The sequence below is a fragment of the Varanus komodoensis genome, unplaced genomic scaffold (genome assembly GCF_004798865.1).
Source record: "Varanus komodoensis strain SLA01 unplaced genomic scaffold, ASM479886v1 scaffold18_1, whole genome shotgun sequence".
NCBI lineage: Eukaryota > Metazoa > Chordata > Lepidosauria > Squamata > Varanidae > Varanus > Varanus komodoensis.
The window spans coordinates 4,172,036-4,185,988 of NW_025335548.1; the positions used below are offsets into that span (position 1 = coordinate 4,172,036).

General features: G+C 40.9%; 1 protein-coding gene across 1 annotated transcript in view; it reads right to left on the reverse strand.

Annotated features, from left to right (window-relative positions):
* Positions 1 to 13,663, reverse strand: part of PDE1A (phosphodiesterase 1A) — a 105,815-nt gene extending 92,152 nt beyond the window's left edge. The window contains exon 1 of the mRNA XM_044427068.1: positions 13,322 to 13,663. Coding sequence (XP_044283003.1) covers positions 13,322 to 13,374 — 53 coding nt within the window. The 5' untranslated portion in view covers positions 13,375 to 13,663. The remainder of the gene's footprint in view (positions 1 to 13,321) is intronic.
* Positions 13,664 to 13,953: the final 290 nt, after the last annotated feature.

The window sequence follows — 13,953 nt, forward strand, 5'->3', positions numbered from 1 at the left end:
GGCCCCTTCCAACTCTGCTATTCTATGATTCTACCCTCCTCGCATGCACCCAATATTTTTCCTTGGTCTTTCAGGCCCAAATCCAAATGGGGAAAAAATAAGCCCCAGGTCATGCTATCTTGCCTTAAGAGGCATCTACACTTCACTATTTTTCAAGGAGTCTGCCTGTCAGTTGACCCGGTGAGTTTTTTTCTTACATCAGTAGTTAGCAGGGTGAGTTACACAGTGTGAAAGAGCCTCTTCTTGCTGGAAGGCCAGTTGTATCATTAGACAATATAGGATTAGGACACTGGACACCTTTGCTAGTCAAGGAAAAGCATGTGTGCATAGAGAACTATGCATAAATGGATTTATTTCTCTAAGAAATGTTATCTTGACTCAGTGAATTCTGGAATGACACCCTGCCAAAAAAAAAAAAAAAAAAAAGCTTGTAAAAAAGAGAGAAAATGCTCTCCCTTTCTCTCTGTCTCTATCTTCAGGTATATATATCCTGAATATATATTCTTCTTTCTCCTTTCTGCACACATGCAGTCCTGAAACTTCTGCATTTTAAAACTTAGTTATGGCTCTGCCTTCTCAATCTAAATCAGGTCTTTTCTTTAATGCATATTCAGATCTAAACCATATCCATTCATATTACAAATGTTTGGCACTTCAGCTAATGTCCACTGAAAGTGAGCCAATGCTGAATTTCTTCTGCTTTTACTGCAATGCTGCCATGATCAAATTGAATTGGACACCTCCACTAAATCAATTAGGGACCACTGAAAATGATTCCCCTCCCACACACTGCTGTCGATTTCCTGAAATGCCAGTTCACACTTTGAAATCCCTGGCAAGCAAAATTCTTGAAGATGCAAGTTTCTCTTGTTCGTATACAAGGTCAAATTAGCCCATTGGTGCACAATGCGTGGGGTTGGGGGTGCATTCCCCCAGCACCCCAGTGGGGCACACATCCCCAACCCCAGCTGTACTACCACCAAATGTTCCACCAAAATTCATTCATGTGGCAGTGTTTTGAAGAAGAATTGCTTCTTTTTTGGTCATGCTGCCACAAGAGTACTTCTCATGTATTTTCTTTCCGTCTTTCTTCATAAATGTATCAGTGGCTGAATCCAGATTTAGTCATACTTAAGAGCAGAGCCATTGAAATCAGTGGGACAGATATTAGTCATGACAAATTAAATATAATTGATTCAGTGGGAATACTCGCAGCATGACTAAATCCAACCCTAGGAAAAAATACAGGAAAACTTCCACTGGTAATGTGCCACAGATGTTTTAATGAAATGGCTCTCAATTCTTCACACTGGCCTCCTCACTAGATCTGTCCCATTCGCTCTTGATGGAATTCACAGTCATCAGCTCTTCTTTTTCTGCCAATATCCCCTGATCGTGCCAAACTGTACTGAGGAAGAAGGGGAACCAATCCATTATCAGTGTTTAGCTGGTACTTTTTGCCATCAGTTTTGACATTTTCCTGGAATCACAGCATTATTGGGCAGCACTTGCTAGCATTTGTTTACCTCAGCTTGCTCGAGTTTAATGCTCGCTCTTTCCTGCTTCTCCTCTCATCACATCTTTGTACCAATAATTTCAAAATAATTAGCTAAATTAACAGAAAGCATTTTGTTATCTTATGTTCGCTTTTAAAAATGTTACATTTGCCTTTTTAAAAAAAGACATAGCAACCAAAGTACTTTGAATACAACTTTTTACACTGAGTAAAAAGGGTTTCGCCATTCATCTTGCAGGGATGAAAGAACAGATGATTACTCTAATTGTTTCTCAAGCACTTAAAAGACCTGATTTCTTTAATGCTTGTTTTGCATATTAGCAATGAAGGCAGGCCAATTCAGAGTCTCACATCTTTTTCCAATCACAATAAAAAAATACATTTAATAAGTATTAAACGCAAGATTTGAAAGGCCATACCAGTGTTCCCTGCTATTAAAAGTCAGCCTTAGCATATGCAATAGTCTGCCCATTCCAGACCAAATGATCTTGATTTGGAACTTGGAGAAGAATTCTAAACCCAACAGAAAAGCCAGAACGGATATAGTTTCTTTCTTACTTTTTCTCTTGTGACAGTAACAGTTTTTCCTACAAATAGTTTTCTGGGCTAGCAAAATCTGTTTTGCTGCTCTTTAGATCCTCAGCGGGCACCAATTTAGTAGTATCCGAGTTTCTTTTCATGTCCTGCCCTATTTATAGTTTTACTTGCTTTCAAACTGGTAAATTTAACATAATCATTCTTAGGTGACCAGACAGCTTGTGTCACTTTTTCCATTATTAACTTTTTAAAATGTACATAAAAGGAGAAAACTTTCAAGAATTAAATAAAGTATGCTAGCGTACAAGCTGGTTTAACAGAGGAAAATATACTACATTTTAGAAATGCTATTGTGATCTCCATAGCATTTTGTACTTTGGAAATGCATAGCATTTGGAACCTCCATTTACTGCATCCGTGCGGTGCCTTAAATGCTATTTAATGACAGACGGCCGGAAGGGATATAGATTTGCCAGCCACTTTGAAGATGAGCCATACTATCCATTGCATCCTTACTATTCACTGAATTCTTTGATGGGATGCTGAACTTATGTTCTGATTAAGCAGTTGCTTAAGGGAACAGGACTCTAATGCAGAGATGGGGGAAGGACTTCCTGTTCACTTCGGTGGAGGAGGAAGATCTACATGTAAGCCCACTTTGCATGGAGGAAACTGTACTGCTAGGTCAGTGCTGTAGTGCAGTGCTGTAGGTGTGTGGTCCCAGTCTTGCCTTCTGGAGTAGATGATTCCACCCCTTTCCGTCAGCTGCTGGTCATGTGGAGGTCTTCCAGCATTTGCAATTTTTTTTCCAATTCTAAAAGTCTAAAACCTGTCCTAAGGCTTAGTTACTAGCAGTGAGAGGTTTAAGCTAAAATATGCTAGTATTTTTGCTAATTTGTCTCTGCCCCTTTGCTCCAGCCCCTACACCTTTTCCCTTTGGGCCTGCCCATCATTGGAAAGCAGCCCCCAAGAACTTCTGTGAAAATGAATTCTTAGGTACATAAACGTAAGAAGATTAGCTAGATCAGACATAAGGCCACTCTAGTCTAGCATCCTATCTCCTACAATAATCAATCAGGGGCCCACAAGAGGCCTACAAGCAGGTCTTCAAGGCAATTGTTCTTGCAGATACAGCAACTGAGCTGAAGTTTCAAGCTGACTCTCCATGTAGCAATAGCAAATACATTGTAGAGGTTCCACTGTGAAGTTCATAGGCACTCTGTATAGGAGGACAAGTTCTGTTTCTGTATCAAAGAACTCATGGAGTTCTGGATCAGGACAACAGTAGGGACAACCATCATTAAAATTTGACAGAAAATGAAAGCTAGTGGAGGACATCCAGCTGAAAAAATGACCTATAGACCAGTATATGGAAGACCAGTTGGTGTGGGTTGGTGCAGCCTCACAAGGAAGGTGTGAACCATTGGCGGAGCCCTCCTTCCTTCCTTCCTTCCTGACAGCTGCAGCCTTGTTCAGACCTGCTCCATGCATACATGGTGCACATGGAGAAAGAAGGGAAGGACCACACTGCTTGACGTGCATGCAGTCAATGCAACGTCTGTAAAGGGGCACCCAATCTTGTACCGCTGTGCGCACGCAAGGGCTCCACACAACTGGCAGCTCTGCAGGACTCAGAGCCAAGCATCCTTTTGCAGATGTTGCACTGAATGCACATAAATTCAGTATGTATGTATGTGACATACAGAGAGCTTTGGCTGTTGGGCAGTATAGAAAATAAATAAATAAAGAGCTGAGGACATTGCTGCAGTTCTGCTCTCTCCTTCTCCATATATACCTTGTATGCATATTCTCTGAAGGGTATGGTGACATTTCTCAGCAGGAGAATAGATTTTGATAAGTCTGGCCATTTTTCCAAAGGGCAGCATGCTGCTAATTTTCAGTTCAGATCAGTAGAGATAACTTTTTGTGTCTCTAAGGGTTTTCACTTCCTAAGATATACTTCACAGTGGAACAGCTCTAGGCAGCATTCACACATGAAAGGCAACCCTGCATGGTTACCATGGTTTGCTGCTGTTTATCATGATCTAGCTGACAAATGATCAAATGATTTCTATTCTATTATGGTCTCCATCCTTCTCACTCCATCCTCCCATGGTTGGCCCATATCCCATCAGCAACTGTGCCTGAAATTCAGTCCCAAGGTGCATTGCTCCCTGCCTGTGTTGCCTGACTCTCCCTTATTGGTCCAGAAGTAGAGGCTAAATGGCTGGAGCAGCTTCTGCAGTTGCCATTCTTTCTAGAGAACTCTGTGGCAGGTGTATACCAAGACCATGGAAAACATAATTCTGGATTGAGACATGTGTCAATCACTGGTAGTAGAGAGAAGCCACAGAACAGACACTTATTCTTTATCATGGTTTCTAAAGACCAAATTTACTATGGTGAAATACCATGACTGGGTTCAGACAACACAACAGATCAACAGTGGTGAAAAATCACCAACTAGTGATATGTCTGAACCTAGCCATTGCCTTGCACTTGTTGAGGTGACTTGCTACAAAACATTGTTGATAAGCAGCTTTCCCCAACCTGGTGCCTTTCAGATGATTGGAATAACAACTCCCATAATTCCTCATCTTTGCTCATGCTGGTTGGGATGATGGGAGTTGTAGACCAAAATATCTGGAGGACATCAAGCTGGTGGAAGACTGGCTTATTGAAACAGTTTTGTAGGAAGTCACTATAAGGGTCTAGGACTGGATATAGGCAGCCAGAGACAAGATAGAGGCACCAGGACCAGTGCGACCGAACTTGAGGCAAGACAGAGTTCAAAGTCCAGTGGTTCTTAGCAATAGCAAATTTCAGTAGTAAAGTCCAAGCCACAGTCATGATACAGTCCAAGGTCAAGAACCAGGAAGACAGAGGTGCAAGTATCTTGAAACACAGTAACTGGGCAAGAACCAGGTGCAGGCAGTGCAGAAAACATGAGCCCCTCTATTACTGAGGTCAGTTCTGGAGGAAAGAGCATGCTCTTCTATGGCTCTTCCTTCAGGACTCCCAGTTGGGGCCTATTAGCAGACTGAAAGCTCCAGCGGGACCTGGGATTGCTCCTGCCAAGATGGTGGTGCTTGTTCTGGTTCTGACCACTTGAGCAGCCCAGATCCCAACACTCACCTACCGAATGGTCAGACGGAGGAATGGAATGGAATGGAGATAACACTGTTCATACAAATCACTAGCACTGAAACTGGAGCATCCATCTCTTGAGGTACACTATTGCTGCTGGAATGGCTTGCACCTTTCCTGTTGAATGGGAGATGTGAACTCCTGATTGCACTTTGAGTCTGAAACATTAATATGGGGATCAAGTATATTTACTCATAGGTTTGATGCTCAAAAATGTTCACTCCATGATACCAAAAACACCCTATTCCCGATGCATCATATTTTCCATAACACAGGTTTTTTCCTTAAGAAAAGAATACATTGGTAACAAATTGAAGTATTTTATTTTTCTTAAATCCCAGTGCATAGACAGTGTGCCCATTAGTCAAGCACAGTGATTAGATGTAGATACCTTAAAAACAAACAATCCCAGTAACCGCCACTATTTACAATTTAGCTAGATCAGCACATCATATATTTTTTCCATGACAGACCACTTTAAAAGTTCAAGCCCTAACAGCACATAATAGAACACCTGGCACTTACCTAAGCTATTAATATTGCCCTTTCAAAACATATGAGGGAGATATAGATCTGTGCTGTGGCTTCCTGTTTGCCAAATCCATCCTAAATCTCATTCTGTTGAAAGTTGAGTTTCCCTCAGCATGTTTGTGGGGATCACCCTGTCATTCCACCTTAAAGCAGAACAATTAAGAAGTTGAATGCAAATGTTTGGGCAGCTGTTTTAACGCATCTGAATAGTGTGAAGATGCCAAAACAGAGGCAGGGCATGCCCTCCCACAACTCTGCTGTGTGCTCTCATCTGTCTCAGATCCATTAACAGTGGGAGAGCATTTCTCACCTCTTGTATACAAAACATCTTTCAGTGGCCCCTGCTGTATGCACTTTTGTTGCTGGAAGTACTCTAAGTGTTGTGTTGCTAGGGTGTGGAGGAAGAAGGACAACCAGCAAATAGAAGGGCTGTAGATCAGTGGTATAGTTCCTTTCCATGCTGAACGCACAATCCCTGGCAATTCTTGGAATTTCCACATAGGACTGAGAAGGGTTTCCTGCCTGCCTGGAACCCCGGAGACCTTCTACCAGATAGTAGACAACACGGAACTCGATCCACCAGGGGTCAGACTTGGAATTAGGCAGTTTCCCATATTCCTGTGGCTGGGCACTTGCAAGGGTCCACCTGACAAAAGCCCCTGGAGATGCTCCTCCTCTTCACCCTTGCAACTTGCTTGTTTGCCTCTCGTTTTTGGCCCAGGCAACAGTAAAGCACGTGCACGCAGAACGGTCTCGTCTCATTCTCCAACAAATCCAGGTAGGACTGGAAAAGAACCCTGCTTAAAACTCTGGAAATCCACTGCCAGTCTGTAGGCAACTCTGGCTAGATGGATCAGTGGTCTAACTCCATGGAAGGCAGCTTCCTATGTTTCACATTCAGCCATAATCACAAATGCATCCATAACTCATACTTTTTTCATAATTACAAGCCTGACATTACAATTACACTTCATCCTTGCAACAAAGAAAGCAATGCTGGTGGCTCCTTTGGCAGAACACTGGAATTCACTGTCATGCAAAAGTGAAGAGATTATTACTGCTCTGCCCCCCTCCTGCCGCCTTTACATTTCAGCCATAATATATGGATTGGCCACAGCAGAAACTTCCTTAAAAGAAGGCCAGGGAGAGTGCAGCCTTCTCCAGGGACAGTTTCATTTTGAGGAGAGCATGCTGGGATTTTTGTGGTATTTGGTTTTTTTAAAAATGAAGCAAGCTGACAATGATGGAGCAGACAAGCACTGACCCTAGTCCCCAAAGCAGCATCAGTTCCCCCAAAATCTAATGACATGATTTAGTAGCCTCATTCAAATGTTCTTCCTACCAGCCTTCTGAAAAATTCATATTTCTCTCTTCCTATATGGCTGTATTACAACTTCCCAATAGTTTCCCTCTAGAGTTTCTCCCCATCCAAGCATATGAATTATATTAGTAATTAATAGCCACCAGTCATCAAATGCCATCAAGAAAAATTTTACTAGTTATTACTATCCTTTAGAGAAATTTCTGCAGTGAGAACTAACATCCCAAGATAGTTCTTTCTTCACCTGACACAACACAGTATTATCCCCTCTGAAATATTCTGAATGATGTGTATTTATGCCCTACATTTGGTTTCCAATTGAAAATACATTTATTTATTTAATTTATATATTACTGAATAGCTGAATATCTCTGAGTGGTGTATCTTTTAAATCTCATTGGTACACCGGATAATACTACCAAAAACACTTTTGAGTTCCACTGGTTCAAACACTTGCTTAATTCTTCAGTACTGAAACAAAAATTAGATATGCTTAACACTGGCTGAATTGTGCATTACTTATTAATAATACAAACCTAGCTGACAAACAAAGAGGACCATATGGGCCCTGCAGCAATCTTTAACTTACCCATTGTTGTCTGATGTCTTTTTTTCTTTTTAATTGACCATTAAAAATGGTCCATTTGATCAAGAGGTTAAAAAAACCATTTAAGGGCATCATAGTTTTTGGTCAGAAAAAAATCTCATTTCTGTTTCTTTGTTTTTGTCTGCTTTTAAAGCAGAAACTAAATTCTAGTATATTGTTCCATGCATCCGTACATCTCAAAACAAGCAGACACCATTTTATTAAAATACCAGAATATAAAACCAATGAGGCCTGTGTACATTATTGCATTCTTTGTGGTGCTCCAAACATCACATATAACAAGAGTTTACTGAGCAGGGTACAACTATAGATTCCTAGCTTTTTGATCAAAGATTCAGCTGACTACAGAAGAGTGTGGGCAGATCATTTTATTCCAAAGAACTTGTTTCTGTATTGCCTAGAAATAAAAGGTCTGAATTTTATCAGATTCCCTTGAAATCCTGAAATTGGTTTATTGTGTTTTTCCTGATATGTTGACCATCGGTTAGTGGAATTCTACCAACCTTGGGTTATAGATTTAAAATCACGATCTATGTAATGTGATGTTCTAGGCACTGAAATTTCAGCTGAACCCTCTGGGAGTAAGCCTTGATTTTAAAAAAATAATTCGACCAAGTAGTGTCTTGCATATGTCAAAACAATTATATTTCAAAAAGCCAAAATAGAACTGGAAAAGAATCATACAAATTAATGGCATGACCCCAGGACTCTCTGTTCTTGAAATCTGGGTGAACGTTGCCATTGGCTTCAATCAAATGTAGATCATACACATTGCAATATGGGAAGTAATACGGAGAGGTAATTTTAATTAGGGGTGTCTGAGAATATTATTTCAGTTCACAAAGCATCAGAATCCATTCCATTCATAACACCAAATGCAAATGGCAGTACTTTTATTTGAATGCTGAGACACTCTCAAGTTTATGATCACATTCGTCAAAATCATATTTTGAGGAAATACACAATTTAAAATATATTTATGTATTTTCATGCTTCCATTAAGAGCAAAATGAAGTGAGTACCTCTAAAAATGTGCACAGAAATGCTCATTTTTCACATTTGGCACAAATCAGGTTGCAAATAAAAATTTGTGCAAGGTGAATCAAGCTTCAAAGTAGTTCTGGGAGCATCTTGGTGAAATCCAGCACCCCTCATTTTAAATGACATGGGCCCACATAGCAGTAACTGAAAAGGGATTCCCAATGGCAAAACTTGGAATAGTGAGCATCACGTTTGAAAATGCTGTCATGCCTTGCGAAATGCCTTCATGAAGGGATATTGCACATTCTTTTACAAGCTTGGTGTTTGTCAGAATCCTGCCATTTTGAAGCTCAGTTTCAGTGCTGATACATTTGACCCCAGTCAGTCCACCTTGAAAAATATACTGACTGGAATCTTGTCAGGATCTTTGGAAGGTGAGTGGGCTAAAAACCAGTTCCTATGAGGAATTTTTGAAAGGGCTGGGCCAAGTTAGTTTGCAGCAAAGAAGTTAAGGGAAGACATGATAGCAATCTTCATATATGTAAAGAGCTATGGTGCAGATTCTTTTAGTTTCTCCAAAGGGCACAATAAAAACAACAACAACAACAACAACAACAGGTAGGAATTGCAGGGAAGCAGGTTTTTGCAAATATTAGGAAAAATCTCCTAATGGTATGACTTGTTTGACAGAGTGCCTTGAGAGGCTCCTCTTCACTGGACATACTTAAGCAGAGGTTGGCTGGACACCTGTCAGAGATGCAGCCTGCACTGTACACCTTGCATTGGACCGAGCTGTTCTCCAAGTCCCTTCCAACTCTAACATTCTACAATTTTATGCAGCAACAGAGATTCTTTCATTCATAATAGAATCAAGAAAAATATCTATCCATGCTATAGCTCTATTTTCTAAAACAGTCTAACATGGTTTTACTTTTACAGTTCCTTTTCAGGAGTATTTCCCCTTTCCAACTCTTGTAAGAGAAAATCGGTTCTCTTCCCAACCACCTCCCCTCCCACGCCTGTTATTTGCAGACTGTTTTACCACAGTCACAGATCCATGCCAATTGTGGCTCAAGAATAATAACAATATTAAGTGAATTTATAAACCAACTTCAGTCTAAGATACTCAGCATGGCTGACATTTTATAACAATAAAAACAAATGCAGTAATAAATGCTTATAAACGAACAATAGAAGCAGCAGCCAACAAACCTATAAAGTTAATAAAATCCTGCATAAATTATAAAAGACACAACTAAAGCTAGATATAATAAAGCATGTTAGAATGTCTGAGCAAATGAAAAATTATTGGTCAGGCATGGAAATGACATCAAGGTGGGTGTGAGGTAAGCATCCCCTGGGAGGGCTTTCCACTATTGCCATGACTACGCCCCTACAACTGAAACCAATGGACATTTCCAAAGCGGCTTATGATGGGACACAGGATCCTGACCTTGTAAGAAGAAAGAAAAGTCAACAATCCCACTAGCTGTACTCAAGCTCTTGGGAGAGGGTCTTCTGATTCTGCTGCATGACTTAAATGATCCCAAGTAGAGATGGAGAAATCTGCCTCCTTTACTTTCACTCACATTCAGATTCCTTCAATCTCAAGTTATTTCTGTCCCAGATACGAAGTCTGCATCCTAACCAGATGGGATAATCTGTCATTTCATGGCAGGTTTCATATCCTTTGATGCTACTATCTCCATCTTCTAGAAGGCTTAGAAGCCAAGGCAAGGAAGATATTATGTGCACTTGCTGACTTCTAACCCAGTTCAATTTCCAGGAGCAAACCTCACTTGTACAGAAAACATAGCGATACGGAATCTGCAAGTGTCTCTCCAATTGTTGCATCATGCCTCTAACCTGGCTTACCCCACCTCCATCACACTGAATTTTGGACTGGCCTATTCAGAGCCCTGTTGGAGGACAAAAGGCCCCATTCATGAAGAGCCACCACTCCCAGTAAACACATGAGTGGCAGCTCATAGTCATTAAGAACAGGAACCTCCACCCAAAATCCCTTGCTGAAGGTTAAGAGGCATTACAGACCTCTTGCTGTGATATAACTGGAACAAATATACAATAAAACATTGCTTTGTTAATATCTTTTAACAAATTTGCAGTGCAGTCATACATTCAGGATGAAGTTTCATTCACTTCAGTGGGCCTTACTCCCAAGTAAGTGGATAGAAGGCAGCAATGGTTATTTTGCATGAGTTTTTGGGTTTGCACATCTGTGACCATAGCTGGCTGTTGATATACCTCAGCTAGCAGGTGGTAGAGAAATGTACTCAACAAAATTAAAAAAACACACACATTGCAGGAGAGACATTTAAATCATTAACTGAATACAGTCCCAAAAGCTGCTACCCTGTGCACAGTCAGTTTACTTAAACCCATTAAAGTCATTGGGAGTTAGGTAGCTTAACCGGCTGCAGAATGGCACCCAAAGACTTCCACATGCTTGCCAGGCTCCCTTGGACATGCTAAGCATCCCCTTGGTATCTCCATAAACAAGTGGCTTTCTCACCATTTATTTAATCACAGACTTGATGCTGATGCTGACAGTTCCTACTTCGTAAAGTGCAATACTGTTTCAGAGCACATTCCAGAGCATGCTGGCAATACGCATTTATGAATGCTTACTCAGAAGGAAGCCCCATCCAATTCACTGGGCTTATTTCAAGGAAACTGAATACAGCATCACAGCCTTAACCTGGGAGCAAGGGCCATTGAAATGTTGCACAGTATAGCCTCACTTACTTTCAAGGAAATGTTCTTACAACTGAACTGTAAAACTTTTACAGCAGCACATAATGAGTTATAGTATTTGCCTTTAACTTCTAAAGCAGACCTAGAAGTACAATAATCGGCAGACTGTGAAATATATAAAACCCACAATATCCAAATGGAAGAATCCCATTGTTCTGGGAGCTGTAGGCATTCCAGCATGCACACAGTTTGCTAAAGTCCAGCAGGACTCCTGGGAGACCTGGGTTCAAGTCTCTGCTCAGTTATTAACCACACAGGGTAACAGGAAGTCACTCCTTCTCACCATAACCCACCTTGCAAGATTGTCATGAGGATCAGATGAAGGCAAGAGGGAACCTGGGTATCCTGAGTCCTTTGCTAAAAGGCTGGGATAACAGTACAGGAATGTGGTGCAAGGGGGCTTCCTCATTCCCTTCAACTGAAAAAGCAGCTTTCTGTACGCAGCAGGATGCGGTTTTGCCTGCCATCAACAGGCAAAGTCTCTGAGAGTGGAGAACCACTGGGCAAACATGAACTTCTCTGGATTGCAGCAAAGGTTGCTTGCTGTACAACGCTAACGCTGGATATTCGTTTTCCATCGTGAGTCAAACTGAACAAAGGTATTCCACCTGAGTCTATCAAGAGGACAAACTATTTTATCTTTAGAATTTAATTTCTGGGTGGATCTTCATGCCATTTCAACCTGCAGTCCAGTTTGCCCTTCTGGGACTACCGCAACCATATATTTGTACATCACAAAAGTACTTTGACAATGAGGTCACCTTACTGTCTTCCCATTATTCCCCTGATATATTGCTCATCATTTATTGCAAAGAGATCTCCTATCATAGAAATGTTAAACAAAGCCAATATAATTAAACCATAGCTCCCATTCATAAGCTTTTCTTGTAGTTACATAGGCTATAGTCTAGTATTCAGAACCTATTATATATTAATGTCCTTCAACTGGTCCTGAATTTGAGATGAAGAAATAATCATTACATAATGTTTGATCTTGCATATAGATCATGTGCTTAAGTGTGCAATCCTATACAGGTCTGTATAGAAGTTAAGTTCCACCTAGTTGGGTTCATTCCCAAGTATAGGATTAAAGCTCTAGGATTTCAGCCACAGTGTAATCAGCCTAACTGGGTACAGAATAAAAGCCAGAAAGTCTACTGTCGTTCTGCTGCAAACATTGGTTTGCAAAGAGAAATGTATACATTCAGGCTGCAATCCTACAAACACTTAATAGGGAATAATCCCATTGACTTAAGTGGGACATGTGCAGAAGGTCATGCTGATGCAATAGCTATTTAATTTTATCTTTAAAACAGTGCTGGCCCATTTCACTTCCAAGTCAAACATCCTATTAAAACTATAATTCAAAGCACGCTTACCCAAGAGTAACTCCAATTGAACTTTATGGGATTTACTTCCTTGTAAACATGCAGAACATATTACTGCAGGAGTTCCAAAGGTGTGTTATTAACAAGTATTACATTCCTGGCATACAAACATAATCAGCTAAACCAAACATGAACAATGTGTTGCATTTAGAAGGTTCTGCTATTCCACAAAGCATCCAAGCAACTGCAAGGCTGTAAGGAAAGAAATGCATTTCTGGGCATCTTTCAGAGCATAAAAATTCCACATAAAACTTGATAAGAAGTTCAGGATAAGGGGGAAGGGGTTGGCTGTCTTGTTTGTGCTTAAGCTTTCAAAGAAGGCTTAAAAAGTTTGCTCCTGCTTCCCCAAAGTGGGCAAATCATGGCCAAACATCACCTGCACTCAGAGCAAGTTAAACTTTAGACTCTTGATCTTCAAAGCCTCTTGTTTGCTTTCAGATCACAACCTCAAGTTAGCATGAAGAGATGCGAGAGGAAAAGTTCAGAATTTGATCCAGAGGAACAATGGTGTCACTTACCTAAAGATGGGTCTCTGGAGATGCTTCTTCCTGATTGTAACACAATCATCCATTTAAGTGTGTGTGTTGCAGAGGGGGACTGCCTCTTCCTGAAAATAATTCCAGAGCAAACCTGGGAGCAATCAGGAAACTTGTTCTTAGCTACTGTGCTGAAGAGAACACACTGGGGGGGTTTTGGTGCTGGGGAAATCCTCCCTCCCTTTCTCGGGCAGTCCAGCAAAATGAGGCCATAGAGACCACATAACGTCTGAGCAATACCAAACCATGCATGCAGGCTGTTACAGAGAAACCGGGACTCAGGCTGACTGAAGCTGGGGAGTGCACTGGAATCCCTTCAGCTGCCTGAGGAAAAGTCAGAACTTTGCCAAATGTTAACCCTGGTTTATAAAAAAAACTTCCAGTCATGGGAACACTTCTCTTGCACACACTGGTCAAAGTCTTCGACGCAGAGGCTGCCTTGCTCTGTAAAACAAGTCCAGTTCGTTTAGAGATTTCACTTCTTCTTTTTCGTCTTCTTCTCTCTCTCTCTCTTCTTCAAAATAAAAGTTGTCCAGCTGTTTCAGCAACCCCCCTCAGAAAGTTTTTGTGCTGCTGTAAGGAACCGTATACAAGTTAACGGAGACGGATGATTC